At 40.7% G+C, this 13145-nt stretch overlaps 1 protein-coding gene across 3 annotated transcripts in view; it reads right to left on the minus strand.

Moving 5' to 3' along the window:
- Window positions 1-13145, minus strand: part of MCTP2 (multiple C2 and transmembrane domain containing 2) — an 895323-nt gene that overhangs the window by 352748 nt on the left and 529430 nt on the right. For all 3 annotated transcript variants that reach the window (XM_078683148.1, XM_078683146.1, XM_078683147.1), the window contains 4 exons: window positions 11611-11797; window positions 8229-8322; window positions 3875-3977; window positions 1560-1662 (listed from right to left, as the gene is read on the minus strand). In XM_078683148.1, coding sequence (XP_078539274.1) covers window positions 1560-1662; window positions 3875-3977; window positions 8229-8322; window positions 11611-11797 — 487 coding nt within the window. The remainder of the gene's footprint in view (window positions 1-1559; window positions 1663-3874; window positions 3978-8228; window positions 8323-11610; window positions 11798-13145) is intronic.

A 13145-nucleotide genomic window follows, 5' to 3' on the forward strand; every position in this document is an offset into this window, starting at 1 on the left:
GAGCGTGGGGTATAACCAACCGATTGCTTACATCTATTCCGAGGTCAGCTTGGGGCAAAGAGATTAAGATGTTATGAATTTTGGCATCGAAATAGTTCACCAGTTCATTGCATTTGGCTCCTGAGGAGGCTAGAGCCAGGGGAGGTTCAGGCACCTTGAGCAGTTCCTTGACGGTTTGGAAGATTTCTCTAGAAGAATTAGATGAATTTTTAATTCTTTCATCAAAGAATTGTCTCTTGGTGCTACGAAGAGCCGCCTTATATGTTCTAATAGCAGTGCGGTACTCATCTTTGCTGGATTCCTCCCAATCTTTCCTTCAGGAACACTCGAGCTTCTTACACCTCTTTCTTAGGAGTTTCAGCTGGTGTGTACCAGGGTGCAGAGCCAGCTCTCTTCTCCTTTTTCTGAATGGCTTTTTGGGAAGAATAGAGTCAAGTGAGTTGGTGAGCCAGTTTTGAAAGTTCGTGTCTGCAACCACAGGATCAAGAACTGGGGGGGGTAGGAATGTTGGAGATCAAATTCTCAACAGAGAGCTTGGACCAAACCCTATCCACGATGCGTGTGTTAGGGGGTTGTAGTGGCACAACTATGACTTGCCAGGAAAAAGAGACCAAGAAGTGATCAGACCATGGGAGGGAATAGGGTGGCCTGGCTTCAAGTGGGCGTACATTGGAAAAAACTGTGTCAAGCAGATGACCCTTGTTATGCGTCGCCCCTATATTGACCAGTCCCAACTCATAGGATCTAAGGTCGAGTTGGAGGTCCGTCGCCACCAAATCCAAAGGATCATTGAAGTGGAGGTTAAGATCTCCCAAAATCATGAAATTAGGAGCAGAGGATGCCAATAAGGTGACTGTTTCCATCAATGAGCTAACAAAATGGCTGGGGCACCCCGGTGGGCGGTATACAAGTAGTCCAGAAAGGGAGACTGTGGGTGATATCTGTAGAGTGAAATGGCAGCTCTCACAGTCTACAATGCCACTGTCCTTCGCCCTACATACAAATTTGTCCCTATACAATATGGCCAGGCTGCCTCCTCTACCAATGGGCCTATTCTGACAGTAGATTAAGAAGCCTGGGGGAAGGGCACGTACAATATCAGCATCTGAATGATGTCTAAGCCACGTCTCCGTGAGGAACAGGATATCTAACTTATGATCCTGTGGTAGGAAGTTGATCTCTAGAGAATGTTTAGGGAGAGACCTACAGTTCAGAAGGGCCATTTGCACGGAATATTGTCCATTGGAGGCCAGGGACGAGCTACATAAATTGCAGTGGGTAAAAACCTTTTCCCCTTTATGCATATAATAGCAATTCGTCTTCTTTAAGGGTCTAAGTAGCACAAGATCCCCCGTGTATAACTAATACGACCCCCAATGGAATCAGGCAATAGATAAGTATTATAGACACATACATACAAAAGGTAAGACTGTGGCACTGCAACTAAGGAAGTAAGAAGCAGAACGAGATTTCTAGCCAAAGACTGGGGCTTGTGCTGCTACTCAATAGCTGCATATAACGAACACTGCAAACCAGAGGAAGCAATCTTAAACACTTACCGACAGCAAAGGGATGGCAACTTTCCCAAGAAAGTCAGGTGGTCTATCTGCATCGTCATCAAAGACTGTCACTTCGAGCACATCATGGATGTCCTTAATAGGGCTAGAATTGAAGCACAACGTATGCTGTAATACAAACAAATTCACGGTCTTTTCCTCAAAGTATTCAACTAATTAATCAGCATTCCCTCTGTGTATACAATTCTCACTTAATTAAGATCAAAAATTAAATCGAAACAAATGTATTCCCAGATCTTCCATCACACCCCATACAAGGAGCTAAACAATATTTACCCGGCAAGTTGATGGGTATTATTGTATGAATGTCTAAGAAAAATCTGCTGTGAACGAGCAGTATGTACGTTTAAAAAAAAAAAAAAAAAAAGAGGCAAAGCATCTTTTTCAATATTTAAGCACGCCAACTCGAGTTTCCCAGATTGAGGTATAGCTGTCATTCTCAGCAGCATCCCTACTCCAATAGGTGTTTCAGTAAAGGTTTACTGTAAACGTTATCGCATTTCATGATCACTTCTGGTAATGGAACACTGCTTCAGAAAACAAGAACTTCACACCTTATGTGGGGAATGGCAAAAATTAGAAATTGCAATTTTATGCACCAAGCAGAGGAACCCTGAATTTCGAAGGTGTATCTGGCACCACTCACAAACAGTAAAATTGCTTCTGGGTCCCACTTGCCAATACTGAAGTGGTTCCTGCTCTGGACGAGCTAGTGATAGTTCACGGCTAGGAATCCTCCATCTCTCTTTTTCTCACAGGCAGATCCCATTAAATGCAGGTTAAACTGAAATTAGGCACTGGATTGTAATACTGACACATGAATGTTGACTGAGGGAATATTACTCTGTGATTTCCCATTACCTACGTTGACCATGAGTTACAATTTGTGGCATTACCTCTACTCCAAGGTCCACAGACTGCTTGGTCTGTATTTTGGGAGATGCTCATTACACTTTGCCTCTGCTGCCAATGGTGATTTACTTATGCATTAAGTGTCAATTTATGTTAATGCCAAATGCTTGAAGTGACTACATATATGAAAACATTGCCAGGCTACTGCGATATCCAAGCATGTTTATCCCTATTATATGTGATTTTCTAATGGCCATTCTACCAAAAAACTCTAAAGCTATGGCAAGAGCCAATAAGTCCAACAAGAAGACAACCAGCAGCATCCTTGGACCAATTAGCACCAACAGCTCTCCAGCAAAAAGTCACTTCAGTGGCTTGGCTATCCCACCAAATAAAGGGTCAAAACCAAGGATGTGTAGCTTCTGTGGAAAGCTCTTAATGGTTGTATGCTCCCCTCCCTTTCCAATGTGCTGACGATGCAGGAGGGCAAAAAGTGTATGATGGAAGAGTAGATTTACAGGCAAAATTCAGTGTTCACGGCTACTCCCCAATGACACTCACTTCCCATATTGATCAGCCTTATAGAACACTTTCTTTGCAATTCAGAAAAGACCTAAAAGCACATCTGTTATGACAGGTCTTTGAAGCTCATCCAAGCAGAATATCCTCTAAAGCAGCAATTTCCTTGCAGAATATCTGGTCTCTGATGCAGTGCTCCCTATCTAACCTCCTGCATTCCTACTTCTCCCCACTCCTGCAAAGCATATAGTCAATCGCTCTATTTAAAAACAACAGGACATGGCTGATGGACTTCTGGACAGAATTTCTTCAAAGCACCGCACACAAAATATTAATAGATAGGTTGAGACATAATTCAATGAAAAGGTCCAGGGGAACCATGAAATGATAAAAGAAAACACTCTATGCACACTGTCTCAACTGATTCCTTAACACCACGCTAAACAACCGGTAAACGCCCACTTTTCCATTTTTTAAGATGCAATAACATTACCCCAAAAATTTCCTAGAATCTAGTTCCCTTTGTTGCAGCTCAATGCTACTAAATATCTATGCAAAAGAACACACTTAAGTGAACTTTTTGACATCACTTTCTTTTGTCGTCCAATGACACATCAGGAAATACAAAGAGTATATATTGCACAATCCTAATGCTCATTTAAATCAATACCTGGAATGCTTCACCGTGAGATATGTATCAAAGTGTATGAGTTTCGTGGTTAATGCAATAAACCAATTCAATTGTTTACAGACGAGTCTTTTAACAATGTTTTGAGCACATACAGCACACAATGCCCATGTCCTTCCATCGTTCTCCGATCCGACCATCAGATATACAGGTGGGTTGTTCTGCGAATACTTAAGAAACGGCAACAACATCCTGGAGGAGTGTTTATAGCATGTGGTTACAAATTCTGTTCACTTACAAAGTGAAAACTTTGTTCCACTCTGGGTTGAGGTTTTTGTAAACCGTGTGCGTCTGTAGTCTGTCATTGCCCACCTCCAAGACGCAGAAAGGGTCGCTTTTGCCTGAAAGAATAAAAGAAAACATGTCAAATGTCCCTATAAGTCTTTCTCTCGGAAATAGATATATTTGTCCGCACCCAATAAATGGCAATGCTAGATGGTGCGTACATTCGTTTAAGAACAATATCTTCTGCAGCGATAGCTCTATCAAACCTAAAATGCGAATCTAAAAGTCTGATTTAAGTCAGGCATAATAAAAAGTACATTTACTCTGACGGCCCTTACATGTGTATGTAAACTACACTGTACCTTTCCAAGTCAGAAGCGAATGCACAGAAAAAAGCGCGGAGGCCCTACTCAAAATGCAAAGTGGTATATGACAAAAACGATTCCACCCTGTAATTTTGTGTTCTGAACACGGTTTTTTGGTCAGTGAGCAAATGCAATCTTGACGAATAACATTCATATGTATAACAACTATTCAATGAGGCAAAAAAGTCATTCCACATTGACAAAACTATTATCTGGAACCGCAAAATCTCAATAGCAGCGAATCACACGGAACTTGAGCAGGGGTAGGAAGGGGGCGAAGGGTATCATTAAACAGAAAATGCCCTGTCATAGTCTCCACATGTAGAGATGGGGAAATAGCTCTCTAAGGACCTTTCCACGTCGCTGTAAAGTCCCCAAAATAGACTGCGAGGCGACCATGCCTTGTGGCCGCCAGCTACTGTTAAACTGCAAAACAACTCGGGTAAATAACTATTATTGTGGAGCTTGATCATTCATTTGTTGTACAGGTTTACAAGTTTAAACATTTCTCTTTGTACCTAGCTATGCTGTGATCCTTAATGTGTAATGCATTTTGCTGGAGTTATAACAATGTTCTGCTGAGGGTCTGAACTAAGAGCAAATATTGTCCTCTGGGTAGGTCCACTGTCAGGGTCGTTGCTAAGGCTCCGGGATGGGTGTGCTTTTAGTGCATTAGAGGAAGGAAGAGGACTAGGAAGGAAACAGAACAAGCATCAATGATGTGTCTTGTAAATTAAAGCACACATCCATCGAGGTTGCAGTGTTCATAAAATGTTAATGATTTTGTAAAGCGCTTATACCAAAGTAGGCTTCTTGGCGCTAGTGACAGACATTAAGCACTGTCAATATTATAGTCAGATAAAAAGCAATCCAGACATTAGACGAGTACAGGACAATTAGTCTAAAGAAAAGAGTAAATCTTTGCTAAATTTCAAAAGGTTGGGTTAGGATCGAAGGTGTTCAGGTAGCAAATTCCACCATTTCTGAAAAGGATACAAGCTACCCCATTTGGTTGTGCTATAGGGGTGCAATATCCAAAGTTATGCTTACGTTAGATCTTTCTACCACTCACATTTGCATCAAACCTGTAACGACGTTGCACTATTTTCAAATGTACGAGTACCCACAGAAAAATTAAAAAGTGTTCTGGAGTAGATCTGGATTGTAAAATATTGGAATGGTTAGGTTCTTTGGGGAAGACTTACAAACGTTGTCACACACTTAAATTGAGAAGGAGTATATGAAACAACATTTAAATAAATTGCATGCAATTGAATTTTAAGTCCTTAAGAACACTTTCAAACAAAGAAATACAGTTGGAATGAACGAAGACAATGCGTTCACAGTATCCTAGTTGGCAGTGGGACTATGGCCATTTCAGTGAGGAGTATTCTACTGTGAATTCAGTCCTTTCAAAAGCAAAGTGGCTCCTTAGAGTTGATTGGGTGGTGGTGGTGGGGAGGGGGGATATCTCAATATTTCATGGCATCTAGAAAAGAGGGTTGTCCTAAGGAAAAGTTAAATCGGTTGATGCACACTGATGTATCATTTACACACAGAGTTTTTCACGAATGTTGCAGTTTGGTGAAGTCCAGAAAATGTATGGCTGTCACAGATTTCCAAGACAACTGTAGAATTGTATGTAAATGCATAAAACTCAGATCTGCTCAATAGATAGTCAAAACCACATCAGATGAGAATTCTGACTTTCCTATTTGGAGCTCTGAGTACTGGGCCTTTTGGGAACATTGTAAAATGTAACCCCTTGAATGCTCATGACGAGCTGAGCTCGTCATGAGCCACGGCGCTTCGGTGCTCATGACGAGCTTAGCTCGTCATGAGCCGTGGAACGCTCGCATGCGGGGATAATTCCCCTGCTGTGCCGAGCGTTCCACGGGAACGGGTGTGGCCGTGACGAGCTGAGCTCGTCATGAGCACAGGAGCGCCATGCCTCATGACGAGCTCAGCTCGTCATGAGCATGTGAGCACTGTGCGCGCCCTCCTCCCCCCCAGCACAGCGGGGGAATATCCCCCGCATCGAGGGGGTTAAATCATCACGCCTTGGTCGTCTTAGACTACTGGGCATGCATTTCCCAAACATGGGGGAGCAAAACAGAGGTGATGTTAGTACATTAGTGGTGGTGACGTAGCATGTTCTGTGTGGTGGGAGCCAGAGAGCACAGTCTCCGTAAGCACTTATGATAATATAATATCTCTCTTCGTTAGAGCAATTTCACTATTAGGCTTGAGGTTCTAAAAAGATAGGTAGGTCTCCAGTGAGTGCTAAACAAATGACATCATATAATTAATGACATTATAATACGAATCCCATACTCAGTACCCCATTGCTCAAGCAGTTTTACTTTTATGCCAAAGTTCGATACCACTTAGGTAGTAGATTGCTGCGACTGTAATGCCTCACACCACAGCACGGCACAAGAACTTTTACAAGTAAGCCATCTTTGGAAACAACAAGTCACACCAGCATAAATACAGCGAACAATGCAACATTAAAATATATTAAAAAGTGAGAACATAGATTTAACATAATTCACTAAAGAAAAATATTGAAAACGTGATCAATTAAAATATGATTAAATATTGTGCAACATTAGATCAAGAATGCTACGTTAATATAATTAGTAAAATATGTTAAAACTAATGTTGATTACAGTGAATGTCGGGTTTTACATTAATTATAGACAGTCTTCAACTAAAAAGATAAGTCAAGATAACCGAGCGGTTGTGCAGATGGCACTTCCTGTGCACTCTGGAGTTCACATCCCTGGGATGGACGTAGGAGGCACAGATGATGGGTGCAATGCCAAAAGAAGGGGTGACTAATGCCGTGTCCGAAACAGGGACTGTGGACTGCCTGAAGCAATGTGCAGATGTGGAACCCACTGCCTCACAGAAGATGAGAAGCTCTTCGCACCCTCACAAAAGCCATGTACTGCTCAGAGACCTTTGTTTGGCAACCTTATTACGGGTGCTGATGCGGGCTCAGCACCTACCATGAGATTAAAGGAGATGAGACAAAAGTCTCCTGTAACAAGAACTCCCCAGGCATTAGAATGAAGACCTGGGAGATCAGTATTATTACTGGGAGCTCATGTGATGCCCTCCCAAGTTAGAGGGCATATCTACCCTCTGCGGAACTGGAGGAGTCATCTAGGACTCCTACTCAAAGGAGTGGATAAGGAGTCAGAATGATGATTCCTGGATGAGAAGATGCAAGTGACGCTGGAAGTGACGTTCGAGAGGGAACAACGACTGAGAGTAATGGGTACAGACAGATCGATTCACATCAATCGCTTGAAATCCCTGCAGGGAGCGGGGGCATATCAGTTGTCATCTCATTGTCCTTTCTCTATTTTCAGGACAGTCATTATCTTGCATGGATGTAGATGGAGTGGCATCATGGGTACCCACAGCTGAAGAAGAGCTTGTGACTGCACTGAAGGACAAAAGGTGACATTTAGCCAGTCCTTACTTTTCAGCTAACGGCACAAAGCATGCTGGGACCTCTTGGTTGTACTTCTAACAGGAAAGGGTAAACTACAAGTCTTGGCAGAGTTAAAGCGATTGGCCGGAACACCCTGCCTGTGAGCAGTAATGAGAGGGCACAGGTATGGGTCCAGTCAAAGTTAAGGTGCTGGCAACATCAGTGAATCAAAGTCAGGATGCTACCTATGCCATGCCTACTCTGTGCATGGGGGATGCTTGCGCTGCTTCTGGTCTTGCTGTACCTCCAGTGTGTAAATGTAACTTACAAAGGCACTGGTGATGGTGCAGCCTATGTGCAGGAAGCTTGCTCTGCTGCTGTGTACACCTCATATCTTACTCTGGGTATTAGGTGAAGTTTGCACCGCCCCTGCAGTTGTACCTCTTTAACTGTGTGCAAGAGATCCTTACGCTGCTGCTGTACACACAGGATCAGCACAGGGTAAGTCTATTAACGCTACACAACAACGAAGAAGAGAATAGATAAACATTGATTACCTGAAAAATCTGCAGCCAACAGATCTTCTGCTTTTAAAACTTTCACTTGCAGAAAGCCAATGTCCGTCATATTCTGGAAGGAGTTCTTAAGACACTGAAATATAAAAAGGTCCATTAGATACGTCATTCGTAGATCTAACGTACCTGGATTATTGTGCACTATAGTAGGATGGATTGGCTCTGAATGCAGGAAGGAAAATTCCTTGCACACATCTAAAGTGCTATTTACTCATTTTTGTTGGCTATAGTAAACAATGTGTGGATTATTACTGGGTGCTACTTCTACAAATATAGACATTCCAAGAGCCTAGGTGAAGCCTTGAGGTTCAACAGATTAATTAACACAATGGCATAATATCAAAAAATCACAGGCAATTAGAATACATTTCACAAGTTTCTCCTTGCAAAGCTGTATTTTTGTACTTGATGCGCTCACCCTTTTTTCATTTTGCTGGCTAAACACATACTGTTTCAAATGCAGTAGATCTGAATATCTTTTCACAATGACTGAGATCAATGGTCCGTTGTACTTCATTTAAAATCGAACCTGCCAACGTTAATACAAGGTGGTGATTACCAAACTGTATTCCCTTAAAATGAGCAGTGGGCTTGTTCCGCGACTGCTTTCTTGCCAGCCTTTTACATAAGGTACAGCACAGATGCATTTGGCCATGCTGTTCATTGGTTGTATGACAAAAGAAAGGGCACAGAGTAGACAGTCCTGGTCCTCTTGCCGGCATCTGATTTTTTGGCTATTCCTGCTCCTCTATGTTATAGTAATGCTCTTGCTATTACACATGATGAGAGGTGCTTTAAGTCATAGCCTGTGTAAAGCTGCTCATTAGTCGTTAAGATGCAAATGCTTTTAGTAAGAGAATATGCCTTACTGAACCCATTTAAAGATCTACCCAAAACAAAGATCTCTCGTTATTAAATAACAATGTAAATAATCTATCAAAAGACGCTCTTAGATAAAAAATAAATAAGTAAATAAAAAATACTACATTTATTTGGAAGAAAAAAACAAACATTCTGTCTAAAGCGCAACTAAGAAATGAAGTGGTAGGGCTGACACCCAAAGGTAAAAGAAAGAAATGAAAAGAAAAGAAAAGGCACACAAACATACTGAACCCCCCATCGAAGAAAACAGACTTAAAAAGCAATAAAACATAAGTGAAATATTTAGTTATTTGGGTCCTATCGAACATGAACGGCAGCCATTAATAATCTAGTGCTATCGGAACCATTGAATAATTTATTATCTTTGTATTACATATTATCAAACCAATCCTGTGAATTGTAGACGGCCAAGCACATTTAATTTGCATGGGAGGAATTTATTTTTCAATAAGGTAAATACCTAACCATATATCAGGGCCGCTGAAAAACTAAAATAATATGTTACATTTGAGCAATTCTTCAAACTGTCAGTTCTATGCTTACAGATGATGATCCCACGTTAAAGGAAAGCACAGACAGGACATTGACAGAATAATCAGATTTTGAACCAGCAGATTTGTATTTGTAAGACAATAACAGAAATCAGATACAGTGACGAAGGTTAATTTCTCCTCAGATTGAAAACATTCATTTGCACTGCGATGGCAGGACATTGTTGGGCCTCTCAATTGGTTAAAGCTCCGACAAGAACTACCATTATGGTAATTGTTCTGGTCTGTTCGTCATCACCTTTGCATTCACAAATTTTATGTAAGTGGCAAGTACATTAAAGATGAAACCGAATAAAGCCCCTTTGCTCCAGGGTTCAAGACCATGAACTGTGCTCCATTTGCCCTCTATTGCTTGTGGGCTGGGGCTCAAACTCAAGATATGGTCCTGCAAGAAAGGAACCCTGGGAGCTGTAAATGTCCTCTCACTCTGCTCACCCTTGTAGTGCTCTGACAATTGAAACATACAACGGTCTTCAGATATTAGCAGAGGCATTCAGAATGCAATTAGTCTAGAGTGTAATCCTTTATACTAAGACACTGTTTATACATCAAAATAATCAAAGATGCAGATTCTTAAGCCCAAACAGTGACCACAATTTATGAAAGGTTGGGTTGTACAGAATACTAATATACATTTATTGATCATACAATATCATTGCTGGTCTCTTGACACTTGCTGCAACAAACACCCAGCAGCAGCAGAGATATCAACCAACTTCTAAAAAATATATAATAAATTCATCTCATGTTAAAGATGATGTCAAACATGGAATCAAGCATCACAAAATTCAAGATATGGAAAACCTTCTGTGGTTATGCAAAGCCAGAAAAAGTAGCAGCCTATAATACTAATAGGGATCAATTTCTGTTTTAGAAAACTGCTTTATTTCATTTTAAATCAAGTCGCTTGTGACTAAGGTAAAACAGCAGGCAAGGACTTTTAAATCTGGAAGAATATGCGCACCAGGTGCATATTTTCTATAATTTAATCCAAAAGAAGAAAAATATATCAGTCCTTAAACATAGAAACACACTTCGTTCAAATCATTCCATAGCAACCCCCTTCTTTTGTGGCTCCTATACCGACATTCCCAATTCAGTCTACTGGTGTGGTCTTGGTGTAGACAAAAAAAGGAAAAGAAGTAATCAACTGGATCTGTAGAGTGATATTTGCAACTCAACACCTTGCCTGGTGGTGATGGAGCATGTTGAGTCAACGCCTAACATATTGTGCACTCATTTGTGAGGGATGCACTGATTTGGCCTAGTAGAGTAGCTTTTTGTTAATAAAAAATGGTAAGAAATATTAGGCAAGATTAAACAAGATTTGGAAAATAGGTTTAGAAGACCAACCTTTGCATGCCATGAACCGCATTGACATATTCAGGTAAAGTGACTATTCTCCAACAATAAACGGGGAAACACCAAGAACCGTACACATATTACACACCAAATTGTGGAAATAGGGGATCTTTTTTAATTGTTAGATTGCAGGCAGTGCAATTACAATTATTCTGGACAATAAACATAGTTTCGCTCATTTCAGAGGAAGGTATTCTACAAAGAAACTTTGACAAAAAGTAAATGAGCATGTCAGAGCTATACAGAATGATGCTCCATTGTTAGTCCACGAGAGCTTTATCTATGACAGATATCCACCATTTTGAATAAATAAGTTGTTTATTTTTACTGTTTACATGAAAATATGTCATGAAAATGCCCTTAGAACCTGGCATAGACCCGGCCCTCTTGCACAAACTTCAGAAACTCAAGCTCAACAGGCCTTACATAGCACCAAGTTGTGCCCAGATTCAGCCAATCTACATAATATGCCCAAAATATCTTTAAGGCATGTGTTGAGAACATTTTGGGAATAAGCAGTACAGCTTATTTCAAAGGTAGGCTGGTAAAGGGTGTTGTAAAGTACTTACATATCGGTGGCAAATCTGTTTCCTTTCAGTGGATTCTTCCAGGGGGCACACACAGATGTCAGAAATGGAAACTCCTGTACATGTAGTAATCTTTATCAACATCACTATGGACCCTTGGCTGTTTTCCAGAGAAAGCTCCACGCGATTCCTCTGCTCCATTGGAAGGGCTGCGATATCCAATTTGCACCTGGAAAAAAGTAAACATCTTCAAATCATATTTTGTCTTAATGAGTTGCCATATTATGGAGCTATCTGGGCAATGCAAATGCAAAGAAAAGACAAGAAAAACATTTCAAATGCTAAGCTCTGGATCCCATACAACCAAATAGCAAACACCAATAGGTTGCTGGGTTTTGTGACACAATAACCACCCCATATAATTTTAATCCCAAGAGGGTACGTTGCTAGGAGACATAACCTATACTTAACACTTGAAAACTAACTCTCCCTCTAAAACTAACTTTTATTTGCATTTATTTACAAATTGCCTGACAGGATTAATGCGGTTTTACTTCCAAACACATAATTTAACTGCAAATCAATGGGAGAATGAAGCGTCTGGTAGCAAGTAGTTTAGGTCATGGATTTGAACATCTGGAACACACAACATATTTGACCAATGTTTCTTCAGCTTCCGACTCCAATAGTGGGATAGATTAAAACATAAAACAACTTATACAAGGAACTTTAAAACTGAGAGCAGTAGAAATGAGACACCTTCCAAGATAGGACCTCTTTAAACTATTAAAGGATTACAAAGACATTCTAATGGATCGGCCATGAAAAAAATAGAAAGAGAATGCATGAAAACATGCAACTCAGCCTCCGGTGTTGGGCTTAAGTATAGCTTGCCAGTAACACATTTTGAGGGACTAGGGGCATGGCATGGTGCCATTACAGCTTACATGGCAAGGTCCTTCAGCTAAGTAAGGTGTCACAAGAATCCAGCAATGGTCTGGGATTTTATTTGCAGAGGGATCGAGCAAGTGAAGTAACTACTTTGCTCAGATAACTGATTGTTTATCAGAAAACCTTACTAATAGGGAATGTATTATTACTGAGGTAATTATGGGTTGTGCCATATGTAAGAGAGCAACTAGATTCATATTGGTATGCTGTGGTAGCTATTTATCTTTTGAGCATGTGCTAAAGATCTCTTTCTGTTAGGGACAGATCAGGGGGATTTATTTTGCGGATGACATTCAATTAAACTGGATCTAAACTGTTTCTAGAACATAGGCTCTATGCAAATTCCATAAAATATATCGGCATTCATCTGCATAATATAACATGATTTGTGCTTTATTCGAAAAAGCTTGAACACATTTAATAACTATCTGTTCCAGTCTTTGCAAGGAGTTTCCCAGGAAAGATCCAGGTATCTTTCATGGTGGGAGAACATCCTCCTCGCTAGCGTATTAAGTCTAATGCGAGGCCAGCTGTTTGAAGAAAATCACCTCTCGTGTGTGCTCGATTGGAGATGGCAAAAAACAGCATTTTTTCACTCTTCTCTTTACTTTTCACTCGGGGTGATA

The sequence above is a fragment of the Lissotriton helveticus genome, chromosome 3_1 (assembly GCF_964261635.1).
Source record: "Lissotriton helveticus chromosome 3_1, aLisHel1.1, whole genome shotgun sequence".
NCBI classification, from domain to species: domain Eukaryota; kingdom Metazoa; phylum Chordata; class Amphibia; order Caudata; family Salamandridae; genus Lissotriton; species Lissotriton helveticus.